The 24,261-nt window shown below is 38.7% G+C and overlaps 1 protein-coding gene across 1 annotated transcript in view; it reads right to left on the bottom strand.

Moving 5' to 3' along the window:
- Positions 1–687: 687 nt before the first annotated feature.
- Positions 688–24,261, bottom strand: part of pip4k2aa (phosphatidylinositol-5-phosphate 4-kinase, type II, alpha a) — a 29,553-nt gene continuing 5,979 nt past the window's right edge. Inside the window, exons 2-10 of the mRNA XM_031750007.2 lie at positions 17,241–17,338; positions 17,001–17,097; positions 15,612–15,764; positions 15,057–15,203; positions 14,919–14,957; positions 6,899–7,012; positions 5,294–5,534; positions 4,932–5,035; positions 688–4,845 (exon numbers count right to left, since the gene is read on the bottom strand). Coding sequence (XP_031605867.1) covers positions 4,765–4,845; positions 4,932–5,035; positions 5,294–5,534; positions 6,899–7,012; positions 14,919–14,957; positions 15,057–15,203; positions 15,612–15,764; positions 17,001–17,097; positions 17,241–17,338 — 1,074 coding nt within the window. The 3' untranslated portion in view covers positions 688–4,764. The remainder of the gene's footprint in view (positions 4,846–4,931; positions 5,036–5,293; positions 5,535–6,898; positions 7,013–14,918; positions 14,958–15,056; positions 15,204–15,611; positions 15,765–17,000; positions 17,098–17,240; positions 17,339–24,261) is intronic.

Below are 24,261 nucleotides of genomic sequence, written 5' to 3'. Positions count from 1 at the left end.
ACAACACCTTTTTTTTTTCCTTTTATATATTTTATATATATATATATATATATATATATATTTCAGTGAAAAACTAACTTTGAAGTGCGCTCTGGTTTACCAGGAAACACAACTTGTATTGCAAAATTAGCGCAATAATTAGCTAAATGTCACGATTTTAATATATTTAGTCACTGTTAAAATGTCACAACCTAATACTTTTAGTAAGGCTCAGCTCCCTGTTGAATTAGCAGTGCCAAATATTTAAGCAGTTAAGTGGAAAAAGCAGACATGTTGAACAACTGCGCAACTTTCAGATGTTTGCGTTGTTGTTTTTGTGTGTGTGTGGAGAATTTGGTGAGATCCCTTAAATTCTACTTCCCGTTATCAAAATAAATAAATAAAAGCGATTAAAAAATGTTATGCCACTTCATATATTCTAAATTTCTAACATGGAATTTCCATCTTAGAAATAATTAAATTAATCATATTGAAAAAAATGAATACCCCCCCCAAACAAACAGATACTTTAAGTGTTGTTAACCAATATTAATTATTGGGAACATTTCTCATACAGTAGCTTGAATGGGGGGTTTTGTCCTCTGCACACAGTATTACATTTTGTGGCATATCTTGTGCCATCTTATCCAGACAATCCTTTAGAGTTTAAAAAGAGAGACACAGAAAAATAAACAATTCACAGCAGACTGAGTTAAGCAGGACCAGTGCTTTAATATGTTTGAGTGCGCTTATGGAATGGAGTGTATTATTATTATTATTGTTATTATTACCATTGTCATCATTAAATGTGAATAACAATAAACATACAACAGTTTTGGCCTCTCTGCCACTGAAAGAGGACTCTCACTGACCAATGTCAGACAGCAATAAAACAAACACGCACTCTCACACATACACACACAGCAACGCTTGAACCAATTCTCAAGTCTGAAAGGATTCGCTGCCGTCATGAAACCAAAACACACCCTGCAGGGGTGGGCTGCTGTTTGACTTGACATCTGCATACTAAATGAATGGACGTGACTGTTTCCGAGGAGTTTTAAAAGTTTGCGTTTGTTCACAAAGCTCAAAAAACAAAAAACAAAACAAAAACTGGTATCCCACCTCTGCAGATTTTTCCTGGTTTTGCATTTTTAATTCCCTTAAAACTTGATAAACCCTCACGAACGCTGGGCTGTTTCCCATAACTTTGGACATGTTCACATATGAGTGCTGCACACCTCACTCCATCTACCACAAAAGGAAAACAACAACAAAAAAAGTTGAAACGAATAGACAAACACATTATACAACACACAATGTTCTTCAAGCTCATGTGGGGTAGTTCTGATTGCTGGAAGATGCTTTTGGCAAGTTAACGGTAGCAGCAGGTCGACGGGTGGGTGGCGGATACTGGGAGGAGGAGTTCATTCACAAAAGAAGTCACAAAAGCAGGGACTATTCATTTCACGGGACAGTTGCAGGACATGGGTGTTACTGTTTTTAATTTGTATCTGGTAAAGTTCACCGTTTCCTTTCCAAAGCGAAACAAAAACCCTCCTCACAATTCAGCGCCCTGCTTCCTACACTTACACAAGGAGATCTCTGGGGCCCAATCAGCTCCCTCGTTTCCACATTTTCTTTTCCGACACGTCCTATGTACAGTAGGAGCTACGCAACAACAGAAACAAAACAGCCCATTTACAGTGAAACAACACAAAAAGAATATTCACTAATCACTGACACGGGATGAACTATCAGCTGATAACCTCCCTGACAAAAAGCAGGTGAGTTACACAGAAAGAACAGAAGCTGGTTTCACTAATGAATACATTGAAGTGGAATAAAAAAAAAAAAAAAAAAAAAAATCACATCTGGAAATGCATCTGTGACTGGTGGGTAAATATACAAAAAACCCCAGAAAAAACAAAACAAAAAACACACTCCACAATGCACTTCCACACACGCACACTTTATTCCTTCCTATTTTAATTTTTTTAATTATAAAGGCAGAACCAGCATGAACCAACAACAGACACAAACAGCATCTCCAGTTTGAGGAGAAGGAAAAGGACGCCTGGGAATGTAAATTTACACAACCAAAACCAATGCACTGTGTTCAAACATTACACAGATGCTTGCTTTTTTCCTCCTTACTTTTTTTTTTTCCTTTTTAAACGTAGGTTAAAAAACAATTATTGGTTTTACTTAATTGAATTATTGAACGGTTACAAATCTAAATGGAGATGTTGTGAAAGGTCGGAAATAAAAGTCGAAAACAAAACGTCAAAGTAAACACCCTAATATTAAAATAACATTTTACTGTTGTTTAAAAAAAATTACAAAATATAAAATTAAATAATTTGGAGTATAAAGGCACACATCTTGCACAGTGTATACAATGAAAAAAACAAAACAGTTATTTAAAGCATGGCAGGGGCTTTTTTTTTTTTATGCTGGACATCTCACGAATGTGGTAAAAGTGGAGGGAGGGGGAGCACACACAAAGAGAATAGAACAGCCAACACCACAGACAAGGAAGGGGAAAGGAAACGTAGTCCTGTGACATGCATATTTGAGTTTTAACTTTTTTTTCTTACATCTATAAATTGTAAAAATTCAAGCAGTATCATTCTTCATTTACCACAGCACCATCATTCAATCTGAAGGGTGACTCTTTTTTTTTTAAATTTTCCTTTTAAATACAACCATTTTTCAGGACTAAAATCCAATGTAAAAAAATAACTGTGAATATAATCTACGATATCTAAACAAACATGTTGTGATGGAAGCGTTTTTGCATGGGTTATAACAGCCAAGAAGGACGAGTTTACTTGTTTTAGTTGGTTATCCAGAAGTGTTAGACGACGTCACGCGCAAAAACAGCTTTTCTCACTTACATACATGTAAATATTGCATTTCCCTTGTTAAGACCGTTTCAGCTAATTGGGTATTCGTAACATTTGGTTCCTTTCCTCTTGTGCAAAATATACAAAGAAAAAAAACACAAACTCAGAAACAAAACAAATATTAGCACGTCAATTCATAAATCCACCAAATTCAAATACACGAAATCCACCATAAAAAAAACAAACAAACAAAACAGTCAACAACAATGACATAATAATGACAACGATGAATAACAGACTCACAGCCGAGGTTAGAGAACGATGCTGTTGGTGTTAATGACTTAACAACACGTATCTTTACATCTACTATTCCCTCCTCCCCTTTCATCTCCCCCTTTACGACCTTTGAACACTGACACACACACTCCATCTGCCGCCACTGGGTGTGTGCTGGTACGATGCTGGAGGTAAACTGTCTTGTGTTTGCCCTGAACACAATCACACTACCACAACTACCGCCTGGTATCAAAAATCCCACCAATGCAGCACCTGTGGGCTCTTCTTATAGGGTCAGAAAGGCTGGATTAAGAGAACTCGCCCACTTTACCTAATATTGCATTGAATCGTTTCCCAACCAATCCCTGTAAGAAGAGCCCACAGGTGACAAATGGAGGAGATGGGATTTGAATCCAACCTTCTAAGATTAAAATCTAAACAAGTCGAGTTCCTTTTTGTTTTTTTGTTGTTGTTGCTGCGCGTGTAACAGACTGACAACCTCTTACAACAAATAAAAGTGCAACGTTTTATGATTTGACTCATAAGGTGCTGATGGCAACAGAAAGTTGAGGGCTGTTCATGTTTCAATCTGACACCCTGTACAAAGACGCCATAACACGGAGTTGATTTGCTCTTAAGCAGCAACAGCCACACATGGCTTCTGGGCAATTCTCTGCTGCCATGGAACAGAAAGCGTGACTTGCTAACTATATCGAACACACTGAAAAGTGGACAGCAAACAGAAGCTCCTCTTCTTATCTTATGATCCATGTTCCTCCATTAATAGTCCTTAATCAGAAAGATAGCAAAGTGCTGACAGACACAGAGGTGCAGCTAGTGCTGGAGCTGGAAGCAAGCGTTAATTTACATGAGGTTTAGTCATCTGTGGCCAGAGAATAACCCAGAAGCTCAATTCAATAAAACCACAGGAACGAGAGGGGAAAGGGGGAATGCTGGAGAAGGAATTTAAATGGGAAGATTTATATGGCCGAGTACATGTTCAGCATTCGGGAGTGGGTCTGGCTGTTGGCCTGCTGGAAGACTGCTTCCTACTTCCTTATACGAAGCAATTGCATTAGACGAGGCTCAACGTAAACTTCCTCGTTATATCCCCGCTCACACCTCTGAGAGGAACCTCCACTTGTTGTCACACTAACCACATCAGACCCTTCCCTTTCCCCTCAACATCATAAGGAAAAAACAAATAGGGAAATTGAAATAAAAAAAAAAAACAAATGTAGGGAGTTGGATGATGTGTTAGAGGCAATTAAAAAAAAAGAAGCCATATTCCCAAATAAACAACCGTAAACAAAAACAAACAAGAAAAAATGTAATGACTTGGACACTTCCTTTTAACGCCTTTATCATCCAAAGTAACACAAAAACAGAACTCAACAGAGGATGAATGTAAACGAACAATGTTTTTTTTTTTCTTTTTAGCTGCAGCAGGTGGCACCCCACAGAAAAGAGAGACAGAGAAAGAGGGAAACAAACAGAGGTGAGGAGAACGGATGAGGAAGAGTGACACAAAGCCATCACAGCACCTTATTAATTCGGCCTCTGGATGCTTTTCCTCTCCATCACTTTCTCTACTCCACCCCAACTCCCCAGTTGCCCTCCCCTTTCCCATGTGCCTCTTTGCCCCCGTCACTCATGGAGGCTATGACAGGATAGTGGTGATGAAATCGTAAAACCTCTTCGAGTACTGCTCTGGGTTCACCGTGGAGATTTCTGCTCCGGCCTGCAGAGACACACACACATCCATCATCACTGGGCTAGTTTAACAACTGAGCCACTGAAATAATGGGTCTCTATGCAGCTACGTACCCCGTGTTTGACAGTCTTGGCGGCATGCGCAGCTTTCTTCTTGGCATCGTAATGCTGCAGGATGTCTATGATAGCCATGAAATAAACCTCCTTCCTGGGAGCACCTGGAGTTTAAAGCAAATACACCCTAAATAAGAAACCATACAACTGCATAGTAGAGGGGAAAAAAGCAGATGCTGTTTAATGTATGCACATTTCTCACAAATAATCTCCTTGAGAGACTGAATACCAGATGTGATAAATGCAGTGAAAACCAAAGCTGCCAGTAGGGGGAGCTCTTAGTTCTTTGTTGTTTTGTTTTTCCGATTACATACAGCCATCACAATGCAAGGATTGCATTTCTCCTTGCATTTCTCACTCACTTTCATTGCTTTTAATGGCATAGACGTCGATGGTGGGGTCGAACTCTCCAGGTGACAGTGGCTTGGTACTATCCAGGGTGTTGCTGGGACTGTCAGGGGGGGTCCCAATGCCTCCTCCGTCACTCTCACCCTCCTCCTCGGCTTCGTTTTCCTCGCTTTCCACTTCCTCTTGCTCGGCTCGCTCGACATCGTGGATCCCTACCAGCAGACTGTAGTCCATGAGCTTCAGTTGGGCCAGGAACTGAGGACGGTGCATGGAGGCAGGATGGTAAAATAATGTGTGGTGATGGAGGAGTAGATGAGAGGGAAAAAAAAAATAGAGGTTGAGTTAAAAGTTTGTAGCAAAATATAAAATGAACTAGTGATGAATGAATGGTGACATCAAGTAAGATCTTTTACAGTAGAGCTGGGCGATAAAACGATAACGATATGTATTGCGAAATAACTTTTTCTCGATAGAAAAATTAAACTATTGCGATAGGCCTCATCTCTCTTGTCCTCTTAAAAAAAAAAAAAAAAAAGAACAGCCAATCCAAATTAAGTAGGGCAGAGCCGAACCAATCACAGCCGCAGCGTCACGTCACGTGACTTGTTACGTACAGCACAAGCGCCAAGGCGCACTTGTGTATTTGTTTTTGCAGCCGTGCAGCCCGGATAATGAAGGAAAGGAGTTTGCCGACTAGAGAAAAATCAACCGAGAGCGTGAGCGAAGGTTACTGAAGAAAAAACAGATGATGGTTCCAATGCCGGAGAGCTTGTCGAACGGAAGGGCCACAGAAGTTCCGTAGTGTGAAGGTATTTCAGCTATTTCAAGTCTGACAAAAAACAAGAGTAGCGCGCACTGTAAATTGTGCCGAAAGCAAGTCTGGAAATACAATAAAGCGGTGCATGCTCAATCTCTGACTGAAAGCGCTAATTTGTCATTCGGCTTTTGTCAGACTAAAGTAACTGTTAAAACTGTTTGAAAAGCTAAGCTATACAACAAGGAGAGATTAAGAATTTCCTTTTAGTTCTCAGTTTATTTGATATTGACAAAAGTTAGTCAATTTTGTCTGTTCTTCTGTAAAACGACCTAAGATTTATTTTTAGAATTAATATTTTCTTTCTAAGTGGAATTGACAATTTAGTGGTCTGTTTTGTTTGTTCTATTTTGAAACTTAAACGCTTTAGCGGCTGCCTTTTGTGTAGTTTGCAATATTTGCCTTTATTTATCTGAAACTGAAGTCTCATGTTCCTTAAGTACATCTGCCCTGTTGAACTTATTATGGGAAATAAATATTTTAATTAAAACAAGCTGCTAATTATTTCAAATTTTAATTGTGAGCAACAGCACATTTAAATCTTACAAATATAGTTATTTGGCTTATATCGTGATATATATCGTTATCGCCTGAGATGAAAAAAACATATCGTGATATGAAAAAATCTTATATCGCCCAGCTCTATTTTACAGCATGACTTGCTACCTCACATCTGGCTACATACCGCACTTAATGCATGGAAAGCCATTGATGGGACCAACAGACAGCCCAAAAGCTGAATCACAATTTGACAAGAAAAAAAAAAAAAAAAAAAAAAAAAAAAAAAATCATGTCGAACACATACCTCCACATCTTTCCTAAGCTTCTCCAGGAACATTTTCTTGTTCTCTTCGTTAATGTAGATCTTCTGCCCATCGTTGATGAAGTCATTGTCCTTGTAGGTGGGCAGCTCTTTAGCCTGCCCATTAGTATTGGAGATTAGTGACCAGATAGAAACAGCCAAAACTACAACACAAACCCAAAAAGCATGGTACTGTATACAGCAGACCTGGGCAAAAATGTGCAGACAGAATTCTGGTGCTTAAATCAAGTGCAGATGAGGAAGTGTCAATAAATATCACTCCACCCAATCATACACAGATTCTATACTTGAACATACCTGAATACAATATCAAATTAAAGTGGTAACACCAGCATCTGTATTCTTTATCGTTTTTTCCCCAGAATACTCACAAGACATTATATGTGTCATTACACAGGACTTAAAGATAGCACAGTCTTGCTCAACTTTAAGCATTAGGGGGTATTTCAAAAAGCACGATTAGAAAGATTAATTCTAATCTTAGAAATGACTCATACTGAGAGTGCATGTAATTGCATCGGCCTAACAATCCTGCATGTTGAAATACCCCATTCACATATATGAGGCGTTGAGCCTGTGGTTTGTTCGATAAGCCTGTCTGCTTCAGCCAAACACAACAAGTACTACTGGTAACATAACACGAGTTGGCTAACAGGGTACAAGCTGTCTGTCCAAACCAAGGCTTTCCTCTTTTCGAGCTGAATGTTTTGACTGTTTAATACAATGCATGCAACATGCACACAGCAGGGTACAGATCCACCTGATGCTCCAAGTTTAAAACTTCCCGTATCACTTGCACTTAAATGTATTTCCTGTCTGTATTATCATCATTTTTCTGGCAAATTGTACAGAAATTTGTACAGCGTTTTAAATGCATCTGGTAGATCCGTATACTTCGTGTCATGAAAAAAAAGAACGTCCAACTCAAAGCCACTACAGGTCCTTTTATGGCACGAGAGTAGACTCCGAAAAGCATCCACTCTCTTAGTTTCGCAGAAGTACTCTTGCTCTACTAGGATGCTTTTCAGATACCAAATATTGGTTTGCAGGTAAAAAGATGGGTTTTTTTTTTTATAACTCTATAAAGCCACTTTAGCTTTGAGACTAATTGCTATTATTCAGCCTAGAAGCAGAAGGAAGTAATTTCCTATTTAAATGTCAGTCTACAGGGATCAATTTTCTCCTCAACCATGCTGCTGCAAAACTACCAGCAGCCTGTAGGTGGAATAGGTGATACGTGGGTAGGGAGGCGCCTAGTTCTGAGTCACTGAGGAAAAAGAGAGCAGGAAATGAGGTAAGAGGGCAGCAGCAGCAGTTTAGCTACTACAATGTTTCTATGGCAGCAGGAGAGGAGCAGCAACACACAACACCTTGTGGCACTAGAACAAACTCAGACAGCACACATATACAAATACATACAGAAGACGCCTTTACAGGAATATCTCTCACAACATTGGACAATTGAGCACATATATATACAGACATAGACCTCCAAATGAAAAATAAATAAATGAAATGTATAACTTTCTTGACTGAATATAGATGCGACATAAAAATAAATGAGGCTGACTGCAAAAGGCGAAAATAACCCAAAACATTTTAGATGCCTGTACCCGGATCAGACATCCCAAATCTGGCAATTCATCCACCTTTCTGTGGGCTCATTTCAACTGTATTATTTCCATGCCCAAGCCTTCCTTCGACTTGCTCCTCCAAGTCACAAAAAAAAAAAAAAAAAAAAATAATGCTTTCAGTTGCACTCTCATCGATTTTCTCAGCTACACTGACTAAAATAATTTGGGTTTGACACTTGACTGGTGTGCTTCGCTGAGGGAGCGAGAAAGATTTATTTGAGAGAGGGGAGGAAAAAAAGGAAAGGTTGTTGATGAGCCTTACAAAACTGTATGACAGGTGAACTTTTCCACTGCCTTGAAAACGAATGTTGTTTCTTTTTTCTCCTGTCAGCTGGCTTGAAATAAATCTCGTAGTTTTGCTGTCTGCTGATTTTTATACCTTTATACACCGTTACAGTGCACTTTTTACATCAGTGACATGTAGTCTGTACATTATGAAGACTTCCTAATTTCAGTTTTGTTATCCAGCACTTTGGTATCAGTTACTAGCAAATCAGCAGATGTATTATAACCACTCAGACGTAAATGCAAAATTAGCCACTTACTTCATTTAACACTGTTATGTTTGAGGACAGAACGTGTCTTTATGAGTGCGTACATAATTTATGTACAATTATTAGTTTTGTGTGGGTTTCCATGATTGCACGATTACTAGTTGCTCTACAAAACCCTCTTTAAAGACCCAATGACCATATTGCTGCCTCTGTACTAAAAGCAGAACACCTAAAACCAGCAGGGCTTCAATATACTGGAGTATTTCTGCAAAACAATGAAACATGGTCACCAAAACAAGTTATGTTGTGAACAAGAATAGAAAAGTATGTTTCGCTTCAGTATTTCAGGTCTAAGGTTCTCCTTATCACACAGACATTTTCATTTTCTTCAGTACTTTAGTGGCTTAGAAGAGACATCAAAATGTGAAGTTTAAAAACAAATCGTCCTGCTTTACTGCTTCTTGCTCTCCAGTGTTTCAAATAAAAGGTGCCACTGAGTGAATGCTGGGAACAACAATGAATCACTCGGCGAACTAAAACTTACTGACAAGTTGACCAAAATGTGACTGTAAATGGATGAAATGTTTGCAAAAAATATGGCGTTTAAATAACAGTGGATCAGCCTGGAGAACAAACGGAAATGTTCGGCCATACAAAAAGAACAAAAATAAATAAATAAAATAATAAGATAGATTTAATAGATCATGCCTGGTATATGAGCCCTGGTTCTCTTACATCTCTTACGTGTTTCATGGCGCAGTAAAAGCGCGTGGCAATCCGCAGTGTTTGCAGCCTTTGCTGAACATTACCAGATTTGGGCCGTGGGGGGGCATCCTCTGATGGGGGTGGCTGCTAGAAAAGGGGGAGCGAGGGAGGGACGGTAGGGGTGGAGGAGAGGAAAGAAGAAAGGAGAAAGGAAGGGAGGAAGGAAGTTGGAAGTAAAGGCAAAGTGTTTAAAATGTAACAGAATACAATAGTTTTGTTTTCAGATTGGTAGAGGGTTGGAAAGGGCATCAGCGCGAAAGATCTGCATGACCCGTCTAGACGTTTGTAAATCTGATGTCTTTACAATGGATGTGCCAAGAAGTGCGTATCAGTCTCCACCACAGTCATGACCACAGTCATCCAACGAAGATGTAAAAAGATGACACTGTTTTGTGGTTACACCGTTTTCCTACTACACATCGACCTAAAATAAATTTTTTAGACTCCCTCTAAAGCTTCAACATCGAAATTTAAGATCGATATTACATAAAGGCATTACTCTGCACCGCCTACATTAGTGTTTGTTCATTTCCCAGCTTAAACACCTGGCAGAGAAAGAAAGCAGCCTGGCAAAGCTACTCTATGGAGCAAGGATCTGGGACTTAGCAGAGCAAGGAAACAACTGTAAACTTACTTGCATCCTATGAACCTGCCAAACAACTTATCAGGCGTGGAACTTTTTCTAGGGGATTAAAATTACCGGACAAAGGAAGAAAGATAAAATAACAAGGAGTTCAGACTCATTCATATGGCCACATGAAAGCTATGTGGCCCCACCGGATACCAGCTGTTTCTACTGTGAAGGAGAGAGAGAGGACATTATTTTTTATTTAAAAAGAAAATAAATGCGGTTTCGAGCCACTGAACAGAGACTAGTGGTGATATTAGTTCTATTTCACAAACCAATGTCCAGCGACTATTTATGACAAACAAACACAACCTCTAAATTTTACAGATCACCAAATAAAATGCTGTCATTGCACAAATCTTTATCAGTAAGAGTTTCATGAGTTACTGCCAGTGTCCTAAATACCTGGTTAACCACAAATAATATAAATAACATGACTTAATAGGCCCATATAAGACCAGCATAACCTCATTTGAGCTCTACTTAGTTTGAGAATAAAATAAATTAAGGTGTCAACCACCTGACTGTTTTTCTGGTAAATGCTGTATATAAAATGTGTCAGAAAAGCCAGCTGCTGCTGCTGTTTGACAGCCAAACCCCTGAGACAGCAGCTACAAGAACCACAGAATTTATTTCATGAAAAAAAAAAAAAAAAAAAATATACATGTCATACGTGAGTAGAACAGAAAATGCCCACAATGTGCAAAAGAATGAGGCCGGTGTTCATACACATCGGAATGTGTTTGAAATCATGTAACTTCGTAAAGGATGCAGAAAAACATTATATATACCATGCAGATGCATGCATGAAAGGGAGAGGGCCATGCAGTCAGGAGAGGACTCTGCCGTGCTTGTTGTTTGTGTGCGTTTCTTTAAAACTTTTTTTTTTTTTTTAAGAATACAGACTGAGCAAAATGGACCGTTTCCCTTTTTTATTCTTATTCGACACCATTTTACTTCTTAGACATCTTACTGACCCCACTGAGTGTGTGAGAGCAAACGTAACTTAAGCATGTCTGTATTCCTGTGTGTGTGGGGGGTGTGTGTGTGTGTGTGTGTGTGTGTGTGTGTGTGTGTGTGTGTGTGTGTGTGTGTGTGTGTGTGTGTGTGTGTGTGTGTGTGTGTGGCCAGAGCTTGATCTCTAAAGGCTGAACCTTAGTTAACTCTGTGAGATCTGTTCAAAGTCTGGTGTAAATGTATGTGTGATCAGATGCTGTATTTTGCACTCTGCAGTTTAACTATAAGATAAGTATTAGAGTAAAGAAGCTTCACGTATTGTTACTTGTTGTTATTTCGTTATGTATTGCCTATTAGCTAAAAGTTAAACTAAGCAAAGAAATCAATACAACCTACAGGCAACAACGTGTAGTATAACCCCAGTTCCAAAGAAGTTGGCATGCTGAATAAAATCTAAAAAACAAAAAAACAAACAAAACAAAACAAAACAAAACAAAACAAAAAACAAGCGGCAATGATTTGCAAATCCCATAAAGCCACGTTATTGACAAACTATGGAAAGCATATCAAAAACTGTTAAAAATTAGAACTTTTATTACTTCGTGAAAAACATTAGCTCATCTTAAATTTGATGACAACAGCATGTCTCAAAACTTTGCAACGGCACAATGAAGGGCTGGAAAAGTAAGTGGTACTAAAAAAGGAACAGCTGGAGGAAAATTTTACTACTAATTAGGCTAGCGGGCAATGGGTCGGTAACATGACCAGGTGTAAAAAGAGCATCTTAGAGCGACAGAGTTTTTCAGAAGTAAAGATGGGTAGAGGTTCACCAATCCACAAGAAACTCGGTCTACAAATTGTAGGAAACAATTTCAGAATAATGTTCTTCAACTTTAAATTTCAAAGACTACAATCAAAAGTTTCAGAGACTCTGATTCTGAGAAGTCTCTGTGTGGAAGGAACAAAGATCAATACTGGATGGCCGTTATCTTCAGGCCGTCAGATGACACAGTATTAAAAACATCCATGATTCTGTCATGGAAATCACTGCATGGGCTCAGGAACATTTCCAGAAATCACAGTCTGCGAACACAGTTCGCTGTCCCATCCACAAATACAGGTTAAAGCTCTCTACCCTGCAAAGAAGCCATACGTGAACATAATCCAGGAGCACTACTGTTTGGCCCAGAGAAGTAAAGTAAATAGTAAATAATAAGTAAATAATAGAAGAGACTGTTCTGTGGTCAGTCAAATCGAAGTTTGAAATAGTTTTTGATTAAATAGAAGAACCATCCAGCTTGTTGTCAGCATCCGTTTAAATGCCTGCATCTGATGGTATGGGGGTGCATTAATGCCTGTGGAATTGGCAGCTTGCACATCTGGAAAGGCACCATAAATGCTGAAAGGCATACTTAGGTTTTAGAGCAACACGTGCTTCCATTCACATGTCTTTTTTGGGCACATTTGTACATTTCAGCAAGACAATGCTAAAACGCGTACTGCAGCTATTACAATGGCACGGCTTAATAATAGAAGAGTCCAGGTGCTGAACTGGCCTGCCTGTAATGCAGACCTTACACCAGCTGCAAACATCTGGTCCATGAAACAAAAAATATGACAAAGATGTCTCAGGACTGTTGAACAGCTGGAATCCTATATCAGACAAGACTGGGACAACATTCCTGCCCCAAGTCCAAACCTGCCCAAACTTTTCTGAGATGTGCTGCTGCCATTAAATTACAAATACATTTTCTCAGTTTAAACATTTATGTTTTCTTTGTTCTATTATGAATAAAATATGAGTTCATGAGATTTGCATTCCATTTTTATTTTACATTTTAAACAGCGGCCCAACTTCTCTGAAATTGTTGTTGTAGTTTAAGTTAAGAGTGACAGTTTGTCTCGGAAAATATAACATCTGACTTAATACATGCGAGTTTGCCAAAATGTATCCTGTTGCTTCTTAATCTCTATTGCTAGACAGCAAATGGTGCTTCACACAGCTGCGCTGCAGACGAAAAGAGGTCACATAGTAGGCTCACGTGTGTGTTAAATCCTCAGCTGCTTTGTTTTTCCACTCATCTGTTTTAACCATAATAATATTTTGCTTGTTCCCCCATGTACAGGGGCCTATATTTAGTTCAGGGATTCCCTGAAGTCTTCCATGTCTCACTGCATGGTGTTCCACAATTAAGCCCCCCATATAACTCGCTTCAAGCTGCTGTGGTTCAAAACTGGGGCAGCCTATGTAAATACCTTTTACAGGCAAAGACTAAACTTTGCAGAAATAAATGTGTATGCAGATAATGAAAAGAGCAGTGAGTTTTCTATCTTGCTAAGCTGATACACTGCACTGCAAAGCAATCAAAGACGATGTCTGTAAGTATCATTGCTCTAGATCAAACCTTCAACCTTAAGGAAAAAAACAAAAAAACCCAAAACAAACAAAAAACAGCTAAATAAAACTCTTCTATTCAGGTAAGGTAACCATTTGAACTGTTGTTAGCTAATACACATTTAACACAAAAGACAAAACCAGTCAGATTTCTGCAAATTCTGTGACAACTCATTTTCAACAAGTGACTCTGTTCAAGCAGCCAAAAGCTCAAAAAATAGGCTGTTTCTCACATCAAACAGCAAAACTTCCATCACACAAAATGTCCTGCTCATATACACTGTTTATACACACACACACCAACCAACCAGACAAATACATAGAAAACACAACATACTCAATCATGAGACAACATCTGTCCGAATAAAAAAAACACTACAACAACAAACAGCCAGACATGGAGTCACACGCGCAGATGCACACAACCATCCGTCTTTCACACACAGACAGCAAGCAGGGGAACTAATGGATCAGCAGAAGCCAGGTTAGAGGGAATGAAGCAAATTAAAAGGAACAAAAATACCATGCAGTGGCTAGAAAGGGAATGGAGTGACAAAGTAGGTGCTACCTGGAGGAGATGGATATTTGCTACTGTCATCCCCACCCAAAGGGAAACAAAAGCAGACACCAGAGTCCTGTTAGTTAAACCATTTGGGTGATGACAGTGAGCCTGGAACTGTTTGAAAACACTGGAAACAGGTTGTTTTCTTTCTCATTCTCTAATCGTCCACACGGCTTTCCTATGACATGTTATTTAAACAAAATAGTCACGTTTAATATACTATATTTAAACTATTCCTCAGACTGCCAGGACTGTTCAGTAGTACCAGAACCAAGACATCGGCAGGGTACACAGCACAGCTGTACATTGTTTAAGATGACACTGACTCACAAATCCCCTCAGAACTTCATTAAGCAACACTTTGCAAATTTAAGTGGAAGTCTGGTGGACTTGTTTAGTTTGCTTTGAAATCTAAAGCTTTTACTTTTATTAACAATTCTAGCTAATATTTTAATTGATATCATTTACTGCTCAAAGCAGACAGGTATGGCTAAGAGTCCTATCCAGATATTTAGTATTCATGATTATGTATAAGAGTGGACCTTAGCTCTCAGCAGGTGACTATACCTTCTCCTTGTCGCTCGCCTCTCTTGCCACAGTGGACCCCTTAGAAAAACAAAACAAAAAATGAAGACACAGATTTAACTTCTTTTCACATTCATGCTATATTTTTTTTTCGTGTGTTCTTCTTTCCTTCCCTCTTACCTTGAGATCATATTTCTTGTAGACAGAAAGGCGGTGAGAGAAGACATTGCGAGTAACAATCATGTAAGTCTCATCCCCATCCACTGTGAGCCGGTACATCCCCAGAAACTGAGGAAGCAGCGTGTTGCCATGGCACTCAACAATAAACTACAGAAAGAGTGAAGAAGACAAATATATGACCCTTTTTTCAGTCACAATGGATACTTAATGCCTGTACTAACAGGGAGAGTTTATGGAATAAAGAAAGAGCAAAGCACAACTTAGCTTTTTCCTGAGAGATTATAAACAGAGTAAAGGGAGTAAGGGGCTCCTATTACAACAGCTATCCGAGGACATGGCATGACTATGGAACCCATAAAGTTTTTCTTTTTTTTTTTTTATCACTACTGAAACTGCAAGATCAATAGGAAGTTGCAGTATTAAAGACAACAGCTTGTCCCTTTTCCTTGTGATGTTATTTTCATCAGCTATCAGCCATGGGCTAGCATAATCTATTTCTTCCTATGGAAGAATAGACAGTAAGTCATACACTATAGTTAAAAAAGCCCTCTTCACCTGATGGTATTTCTTTAGAATGTTGTGCATCTCGGCCACATCCTCGCTGCTGATGGTCTTGATGACGTATCGTTTGTCGTAAGAGGTATGGAAGCGGGCCCCGCTGCGTCCCTGGGCCTCACTGTTTAAGGGAGCACTGCGTGTCAGAGAGTTCTGCAAACACAGAGCACAAACAAAGATGAAACAAGGATAAGGATGTGCACAATGAAATGACAGCAGTATGTCATCTTTGCTCTTTGACAATCCTCACTTCCCTATAAAATCTGTTTTGAAAAAGAGTCAGAACTCATATTGACCTCTCATTATTGAATAGCTGATAAGGAAATTACATTTCTGAGGTAGTGCACAGTTGTGAGTGAGCTCAGAAATACAGCAAGTAGATCTGCATTCTTATTGTTTCACCACCTCCCACACTCTAGTCTAAACATATGAGGGTTTGACCCCTACGGCTGCTGCCCAGCCAAAGCTACACACAGACGCAAACAGCTGCTGCCCAGACTTTGGAGCTCACAAGTAAGATGATCCAATACCCTGTGGCTCAATCCCTCATTCTCTAAGAATTCCTCACCACTCACTCCCTCTCTTAAACTGTTAGCTTATGTTGCTTATTTTGCAGAATGACAACAAACTTTGGAGTTATGTGGCAGAAACAACAATATAATTTCTTCTTATGTTTAGAAGCTTACTGAAGATTTGCTTTTTGAGACTGCTAAAAAGTATGAAAACTAAGAAATGACCAAGTCCTAGTGCAAGATTGAAATTATTTGCGTAACAAGCTCAACACGCTAAAGAAATGCTTAAATGTATACTGTTTTTGCAGTGTTAGCCAATTTTTCTCATAATTTATTTAACATAATGGTTACTTTTGCACTCTATGTTTTGGGAAGGTCATTAAACTAATACTTCTGACATTACGCACCATGAAAAGTAACAAACAAACCTTTAAACCTTCTGTCTTCAACAAGTGTCTAATACAGAAAATCAGTTTAATAGTGACAATGTGGCATTTTGGACCGGTGACTTTCAACTCCTACTGCCCACCGACTGCAGCCAGCTGAGCCCTAATGTAAACATGTAAGAAGGACAGCTGCACTGAGCTGGGAGACAATGACCTCCAAATACAGCCAACTCACTGACTGCACCAGGAAACAGGGATTTACTGGGAAAGAGCAAAAACTAAAGACGGAGTGGGCTCAAACAAAAGAGGGAAAAGATGACTGCATTTGTTTTGGAGTAGTTACATGTTTAAGTGTGCTTAGATTGTTAAAGTAATTAGACTGTGAAACATGTACTAACTGTAAAAAGAACATGGTTATCTTTAGTAAGTGACAACCCAATATTCAAATTTAAACCAATCTTATACTACAAATGGTACAAGTCTTTTTTTACCAAAAAGTCCTGATCATCGATGCCAAACCTCTCCCTGAGGTTTCGAAACACCAGAGGGCAGTACTCTTTGAACTTGAAATGGCTAGGCATGTTCTCCCTGTGTGTACACAAAAATCAGAGAAACATAATGGAGAGTTCATGAATGCTATTTAGCATGTTTTGTTACTCCTTTATGCTTAATTTAAAAAACATTTATTTTTGTGATGCACAATAACCTTTGAATTTAAAAAAAGAACTTACTTGTTGAACAGGTGGTTGTCCACTTTAATCTTAGAATAGGCCTTGAAGTCATCTGGCATGAGCATGATGGGAATCTGGACATGGCTTAACTCGTTTATCTGTGTAAAGAAAAACACAAAAACAGGATCAATCAGTCATGCATCTAGGAAAACAAAGCAGTTTAAAGCATGTCTGTGAAGCATGTGGTGTATAAGAGGTCCCAGAAATACTAGACAAAATATGATGTAGTGACCGAGGAAATTAACACTTAAAGGATTCATTAATTTTATGTTTCTACACAATGTGGAAAGAAAGTTAAGATAGAACATAGATTGTGCTCGGTTTGGCTGTTCTAATATTACAGTTATCAATCCTACATAACTGAAATATCTGAAATTTGGGGTCCTGAAAACAAAACATTGATGGATGAATTTGTAACTTAAGATGCTCCCACACTAAAGCAGATATACAAGTTATTGTGCTTTATTATTTAAAAGAGGATTAACCAATGTGTCCAGGGCCATCAATTAATGATAATCTTCAGCACTGAACAACTGGCAATGTGAACATTTTAATAGATTACATTTCTAGGATCATGTCATCTACAAATCTGAAGGACAGGCAGTGAAGAGAATCAAAAGGAAATGCTCCAGAAAATGCAAATGTTTGACGTTGTTTTTAAATGTACAGACAATGATGGAAATGGGGACTTTAAAAAGAGTGACACGAGGCCTGTAATGTCTATATAATGTCTAATACAAGACATAAATAGAGTCTAGATAACGTGGATTTGTAGGAGTAAGAGAATGTGTGCAGAAAAGTTAATCTTAATATGCTTCTTCAAGATCCTGCAGTCTGTGAAGCCCTGCTATTTTCTAATCTTCTTGATAGAACATGTTTACAGTTCAGAGCATAATGACATTTTCTTTTCAGTGTGCAATGCCATTTCTCTAGTCTCTGAAATGCAATTTTAAAAGAAACTGGGGTGTCCTCATTACTAGCTAAAAATTGAGCACTCATCCTTTCAAAACCCCCAGTGACGTTTACCTTGAATTTCAAGAGTGATGCTTCAACGAACCTTATACAGTGAACAGGAGAGCTGTGATCACCTAAGGTACATTTGCAGGAGCTTCCCTTGGAGCTGGCCATGCTTCACACTGCTGCACTGCACAGACCTGACATTTGTTATGAATCAGGCACAGCTTGATACACATACGATGTGTGTATTTGTGTGTGTGCTTGAGTATTTGTTGTTGGCTGCCGGCAGGCTTCCTAGCAGGTTGCTTGAATCTATTAATAACCCTCCAATCATTCCACCAAGCACACTCGTGATGACGGTGCAGGGAATAGCCTAAATATTTCATTTTGACTGATTAATAACAAGACATGTGCATGTTCCTCTGCAGCCAAGTCTCAAATGTGATTTAAGTTTTCTACATTGCTTACAGCTAGGATTGTGCTGAGATGCATAATGAGGTGTCATATCACAACTTCAGCATCTCACTTAAACGAGGTATCCAATGTTTTTACCATTGGAGATCAACTGCAGCCTTGTAAAGTTGCAGAAATGTTGGAGACAGTATGCAAAAGAAAGTTCATAATACCAGTCACAGTCGGGTGAAGACCTGTATTAACAGGTTGAGCGTGGAAGAATACTTCTATGATCTTGTCCACTCTCAAATTATTATATATGGCCAAACTGCTATATTAAAATGTAGACATTCAGCATTAATAATTTAAGAAAAATCTGTAACAAATGACTAACAAATTCCCAGCACAGCCAAGATGTAGGGCTAATTCCCCACAGGCTCGTGATATTAATTTATTTTGGTCAAGTGTATAATCTGAGCCTGTTCTGCCACTTGAACCTGGACGCAAGTTCACAGATGTCATATCCAAGTATGGTTCAGCACCCTGTTGTGACAGGCACTGTCGTCACAGTGACGTAATACAACAGATGCATCCTGGGTACACAAGGGAGATGTCACCTATTCAACAAAGCTGCATTTCACACAAGAGCAGAGACAATGCCTCATCACACCACACAGACACAGACACACACACGTGTCTGTGAGGACACTAGTGTTCAGCAATGACAATTGAGATGAAAATATCTGTTAGATAAAAGAGACGATGGGTCCCTCGAGGTTCATTTTTCCCCAAACTACCCTCATATGACCATTTGTGTAGAGTTACAGTTTCAGCAAATGTCCTTGTTGCTACCTTTAAATTTCACAACCATAAAAACAGCAAAGGGAAACATGAGAAAGTGCCTACCCAGGATGACAATGCTGCCCTATTTTTTACAAATGAAGATTTTTTTATAGCTTCTACCTTGATGCTAAACATCTGCGCAGGTGCCTTTGTGGAAATGTTGTATATAAACTTCACTATAGTTGACTATAGTTGCGCCTAGCCCACACCATATAATGTTAAGTAGAGCTATTTCATGTTTCAGGCTCTCATATGACCATCCAGTTCATGTGCTTATTTTCCTCCATCTATCAAACTTGCAGACAATTTCACACCACCACTTCCTTTTTGTCTCCATGGTGATGAAGACTGGTTTTCCGGCCCAGAGTGAAGTAAGTGTGCGCTGTTGCTCCATTGGACAGGAAGTTGGTGAAGATAGCATGCTTTGTCAGCAGCTCGGCATAGCCTCATCTTTCTGCACAATGACAGATGACTCACTAATAGTTGAAAGAGCGAATGAAACGGAGCTTAAAAGAAAACTGCTCCCAGACTTTTATATAAAAGAAGCAAAACTAATCAGACACGCAATCAAGATGGGTAGCCCTCAGGGACACATTTGACAATGAACAGGAAAGATGCGACCAATCATGATCATACTTATCTTTTCTGATAACACCATTACTGATTTGCAAACTATAAGCAGAATGTGTTATCAGTGGAAAAAGTTAACTTGGTAATGTAATCATTCTGATGAGTACCTCTTGAACCTTTGTTAGTAAAGGTCAAACATAACATTTTTAGAAAGAGAAACAGGAAACATATTCACATACCATTATTTTATAGTTGCATACAATAGGTCTGGTCTCGCTTTTAAGAAAAACATGTTTCACTACGCTGTAGGTGGGGAAAATTGTCCATTGTTCTAGTGACGGCTAGAAAGCTTATTTAGGGTTTCTGCCAGTTAACTGTTAGCCTTGCGACCTGAGGATCTTAGCTTCAGGGGAATTTTTGTCAATGTCTTTTTAAGATTTTTATTTTTTATTTTTTTTTAGACGTTAGCTGTAACTGTTAAATAGGCTATTGGTGGGCACATATAAAATAACCTTAAACATCTCTAAGGAGACAAGTAAATGAAAGTAATTCACAGCCTTAGGTTAACATTGTAAATGGACTGGACTGCTACTTATAAAGCTACTTCTATTGTACTTACACCTTTCTGTCTTCTCTTTTCTTAATGTGAAAGAAGATTATTAACTATAGATTAGATTCCCCTCTTGTTTTGGACCATACGGTACACATCAGTGCAAGTAGATACTGCAAGTATAGTGTGATGCATTTTAATTGCTTAGTACTGATTTAATTTTGAACAACATAAAACCACTTTGATCTGTCAGGAAACTGCTGGCTATGAGTACTGTTCAGCCTTTTGCTGCGCCTGTGGTTTAATGTATGGTGCTGTGAATATAACCTGCTGTACAACTATTTGAATCAGCAGTTCTTCTATGACAGATTTGCTATCAATACATCACAGGAGTGCAGAAGTACAGCAGCTTCAGTGCAACATTTAGACAGCATAACCAGCGCTGCTGCATGTGTTTACACCTATTAAACAAATGTGTCACAACCAGAATCAGAATAAATGAAGCACAGCCTACAGCGACAAACACAGTGACAGCTATGTCCTCCCATGGACATAGTCATAACTGGTTTTAATCAACTTTGACAGCTATTACTAAAAGCTCTTTTAGGCTGTTTTTGCTATCTTTACCAGTTGCAAAAGTTTTGCTGGTGTTGGTTTATCCTTGTGAAGCCAACACCAATCTACCCATCTATGTGTGAATCATCACAGCAAAATGTGGTGCAGGCGATACACTGCAACAGGAACTGCCACAAAGGCAATTTGGAGTACTTTAGCTTATGGCCGTATGAAAAAAATAGTTTCCACAGGACATTGTGCAATCCAGTGAAAAACTATGCACACCTTTAGGTACAGCTCATCAAATTCACTTGATTGATCACAAGCAAGTGTCACCAAATCTACAGAGATTGGTGACACTTGCTTGTGACACTCCACAAGCAAGTGACACTCCATTGGAGGTGTCTGGCTGCACATAGAGCTATTTTGGTGAAAAACAAATACCATATCAGCACAAACACCTCATACCAACTGTGGTCGAAGGGGTGATGATTTGGGTTCACTGTGCGGCCACAGGACCTGGACACCTTGCAAGGTAATTTGACCATGAATTCCTCTGTAAATTAAGTCTTTAAATTGGTTCATGCAACCAGACAGTGATTCTGCAGCAGCAAATCGACAACAGAGTTGCTAAAAAAAAAAAAAAAAAAAAAAAAAAACTCAAGGTGCTGGAAAGGTCCAGTCAAAGTCCAGAACTCAACTCAATTACAATGCTCCAGCAGTCCATAAAGAGAGCTGTGCATGAATGAATGCATGCAAACCTAACTGAACTGAAGCAAAATTGTAATGAAGAGTCGGGCAAAATTCCTCCACAATAATGTGAGAGACTGATTTACAAAAATACAAAAAAGATACCAAAAAAAATTAAAAAATGATTGCTTCAAGTTATTGCTGCTAAAAGGTGATTCTACAAGGTATTAAATCATGGAGGGTACTCCATTTAATAGGACTGCACAGAGTCATGTGAAAACAGTTTTTTCACATGACTGTATATCATAACAATTTTATTTTGCAATAGTGTCGTGACTGTCATTAAACTTTCCAGGTGTTTAGTTGGGATGAAATTTAAGGAGTCTGAAGTGAGTTGCGGTTTAACTCATTCAGTTGCTGTGGTCATATCCTAAAATTTGATTATTATTGTTTTGCAAACTGTTGAAAAGATTTACCTACAGTGTTCACAAAGCTAATATGTTACTCGGTATATTGCATTTTTAACTTCTTTAGAACCATGGTTATTTATCTGTTGATTTTAATTTTTCCACAATGGGTGTGGTTTTGAAAACATGTCAACGTAAGTATGATCCCAATGTAAGATAACATGTTCTTCTAAATGCAATGATGCCAAAACAGATTTGAGCCTGAACAATAACAACTGTTGGTACACCAACTTTCACCATAGTCCCAAGCAGTGGTGGTCTACGACATAGTACATAATACTGCATCATAATCCAGGTTAGCCTTCTTTCTATGGTTTACAGGAAATACAAAAAGTTACCTTACTACGAGGTAACTCAATATGTACTGGGGACAAGAAAAAAAAAAAAAAATACTGGCAGTAGCCAGGGGTACCCCTTAGCTTCCTAATAGATCCACCTATGGTATGGATTTCAAAATCCAATGTTGCCTTGTTCTCAACTTATCGCATTCACAAAATTTTTAGAAAACTTGGCCTCTGACCCATGACCTTGAGGCTGAGGTCACTGAGCTACGAACTCGTCCAAGATTTTTAGTAGATACACCTATGTTATCAATTTGAAACTCCTACGTTGCTTTGTTCTCAAGTTATCACATTCACAAACTTGGGTGTCCATGTCACCCACCCGCCTGCCTGCCAGGGTGACGACAACACCCCATCAGCCATAAAGGGCCGATGGGTAGAAATGAGAAGTAAAACACTGAAGATTCACTACCAATATCACCACTAATAAAGTACTGTTAGCTAAGCATTTCCTCCACTATTTTTTATTAAAGGCATCTTTTAAACCATGTGGTTTTAGCCATATAGGTTGCAAAATAAAGCTTGGTGACGTGTATGTCACTGATCCGCATTTGAGCTATGTGGAGATGTGGTTGATGTTTCATTTATAGATTATTGTGGTTCAAATGAAATGGAAATAATTAAGAACGAAAAGTATAAAAACAAAGAAGATACAAACTACCCATGGATCTGGAGAATCATTTCACCCCTACTACAGAGACATGAGCAGGATGTAATGTAATTTTGTAATGTAATTTTGCCATTGATTTCGTCACATCCTGTGTATGTTTTAAACCATTATTATTCAATATTAGGATCTCCAAGAGACTGCTAAGATTGTGTTTCTCTCTCCACCTCTTTTTAAAAAACAAAATACAAAACAGAAATGCGCCTATTAAATTATAGTTTGTTTCTACAGTTACCATGGTCACAAGCAAGTACACAGTATTGAAGGCGACACACATGCACATAAGCAGGCGATAACGAAATGAAAAAAAAAAAAAAATTTTTACATGCTCAGCGCAAGAAAAACCACATGCTTCCACAAGTTCTTCTGTCTGTCACTGCCTCAGGGTGCCAGGATGTGAGGTTTCAGCTTTTCTCCATAATCATCACACGTATTAGCTGTAGGTCACTCCTGCAGATATTTATAGAATCAAACTCTTATGTAATACACAGAAGCAGACACAGCTACTCTGAGTCAGACACAGAGACAATGAGGCAGGAGAGAGGGGGACAGGGAATGAAACTGAGCCACATAGACAGGATGGCAAATAAAGAGACCCTCACAAAACTAGTTAAAAATCTGCAGGAAGGAGAGGAGTTTCATGAAGAAACAGAAATTAAAAGAATGAATAGTGGCGCTAGTATGAATTAAAATTTAGATCAGGGGGAGCCAGATTTTTTAAAAAGGAACAAAATAATTTAAATTTAAACTTGAAATGATTACCTACAAAGATAAATTTAGATCCTGCTACATAAGCCTGTCTGGTAAAATAAAAAGCAACACACAACTTATCAAATTTATCTTAGTTTTAAAAGCACTGGAGCAGATTATATGCAACAGCATGTCAGAAAATGCTGGAGTCAAAGCTACATTAATGCAAAGGATGCCTTAAACAGTCACAATGCAGCTTTCCAGCCAATGACAAATCTACTCACACACCAACAGCAGA

This window comes from Oreochromis aureus, linkage group 9 (assembly GCF_013358895.1).
Source record: "Oreochromis aureus strain Israel breed Guangdong linkage group 9, ZZ_aureus, whole genome shotgun sequence".
NCBI lineage: Eukaryota > Metazoa > Chordata > Actinopteri > Cichliformes > Cichlidae > Oreochromis > Oreochromis aureus.
Note: the sequence above shows the minus strand (reverse complement) of the source record. Positions and strands in the feature narration are given on the sequence as shown.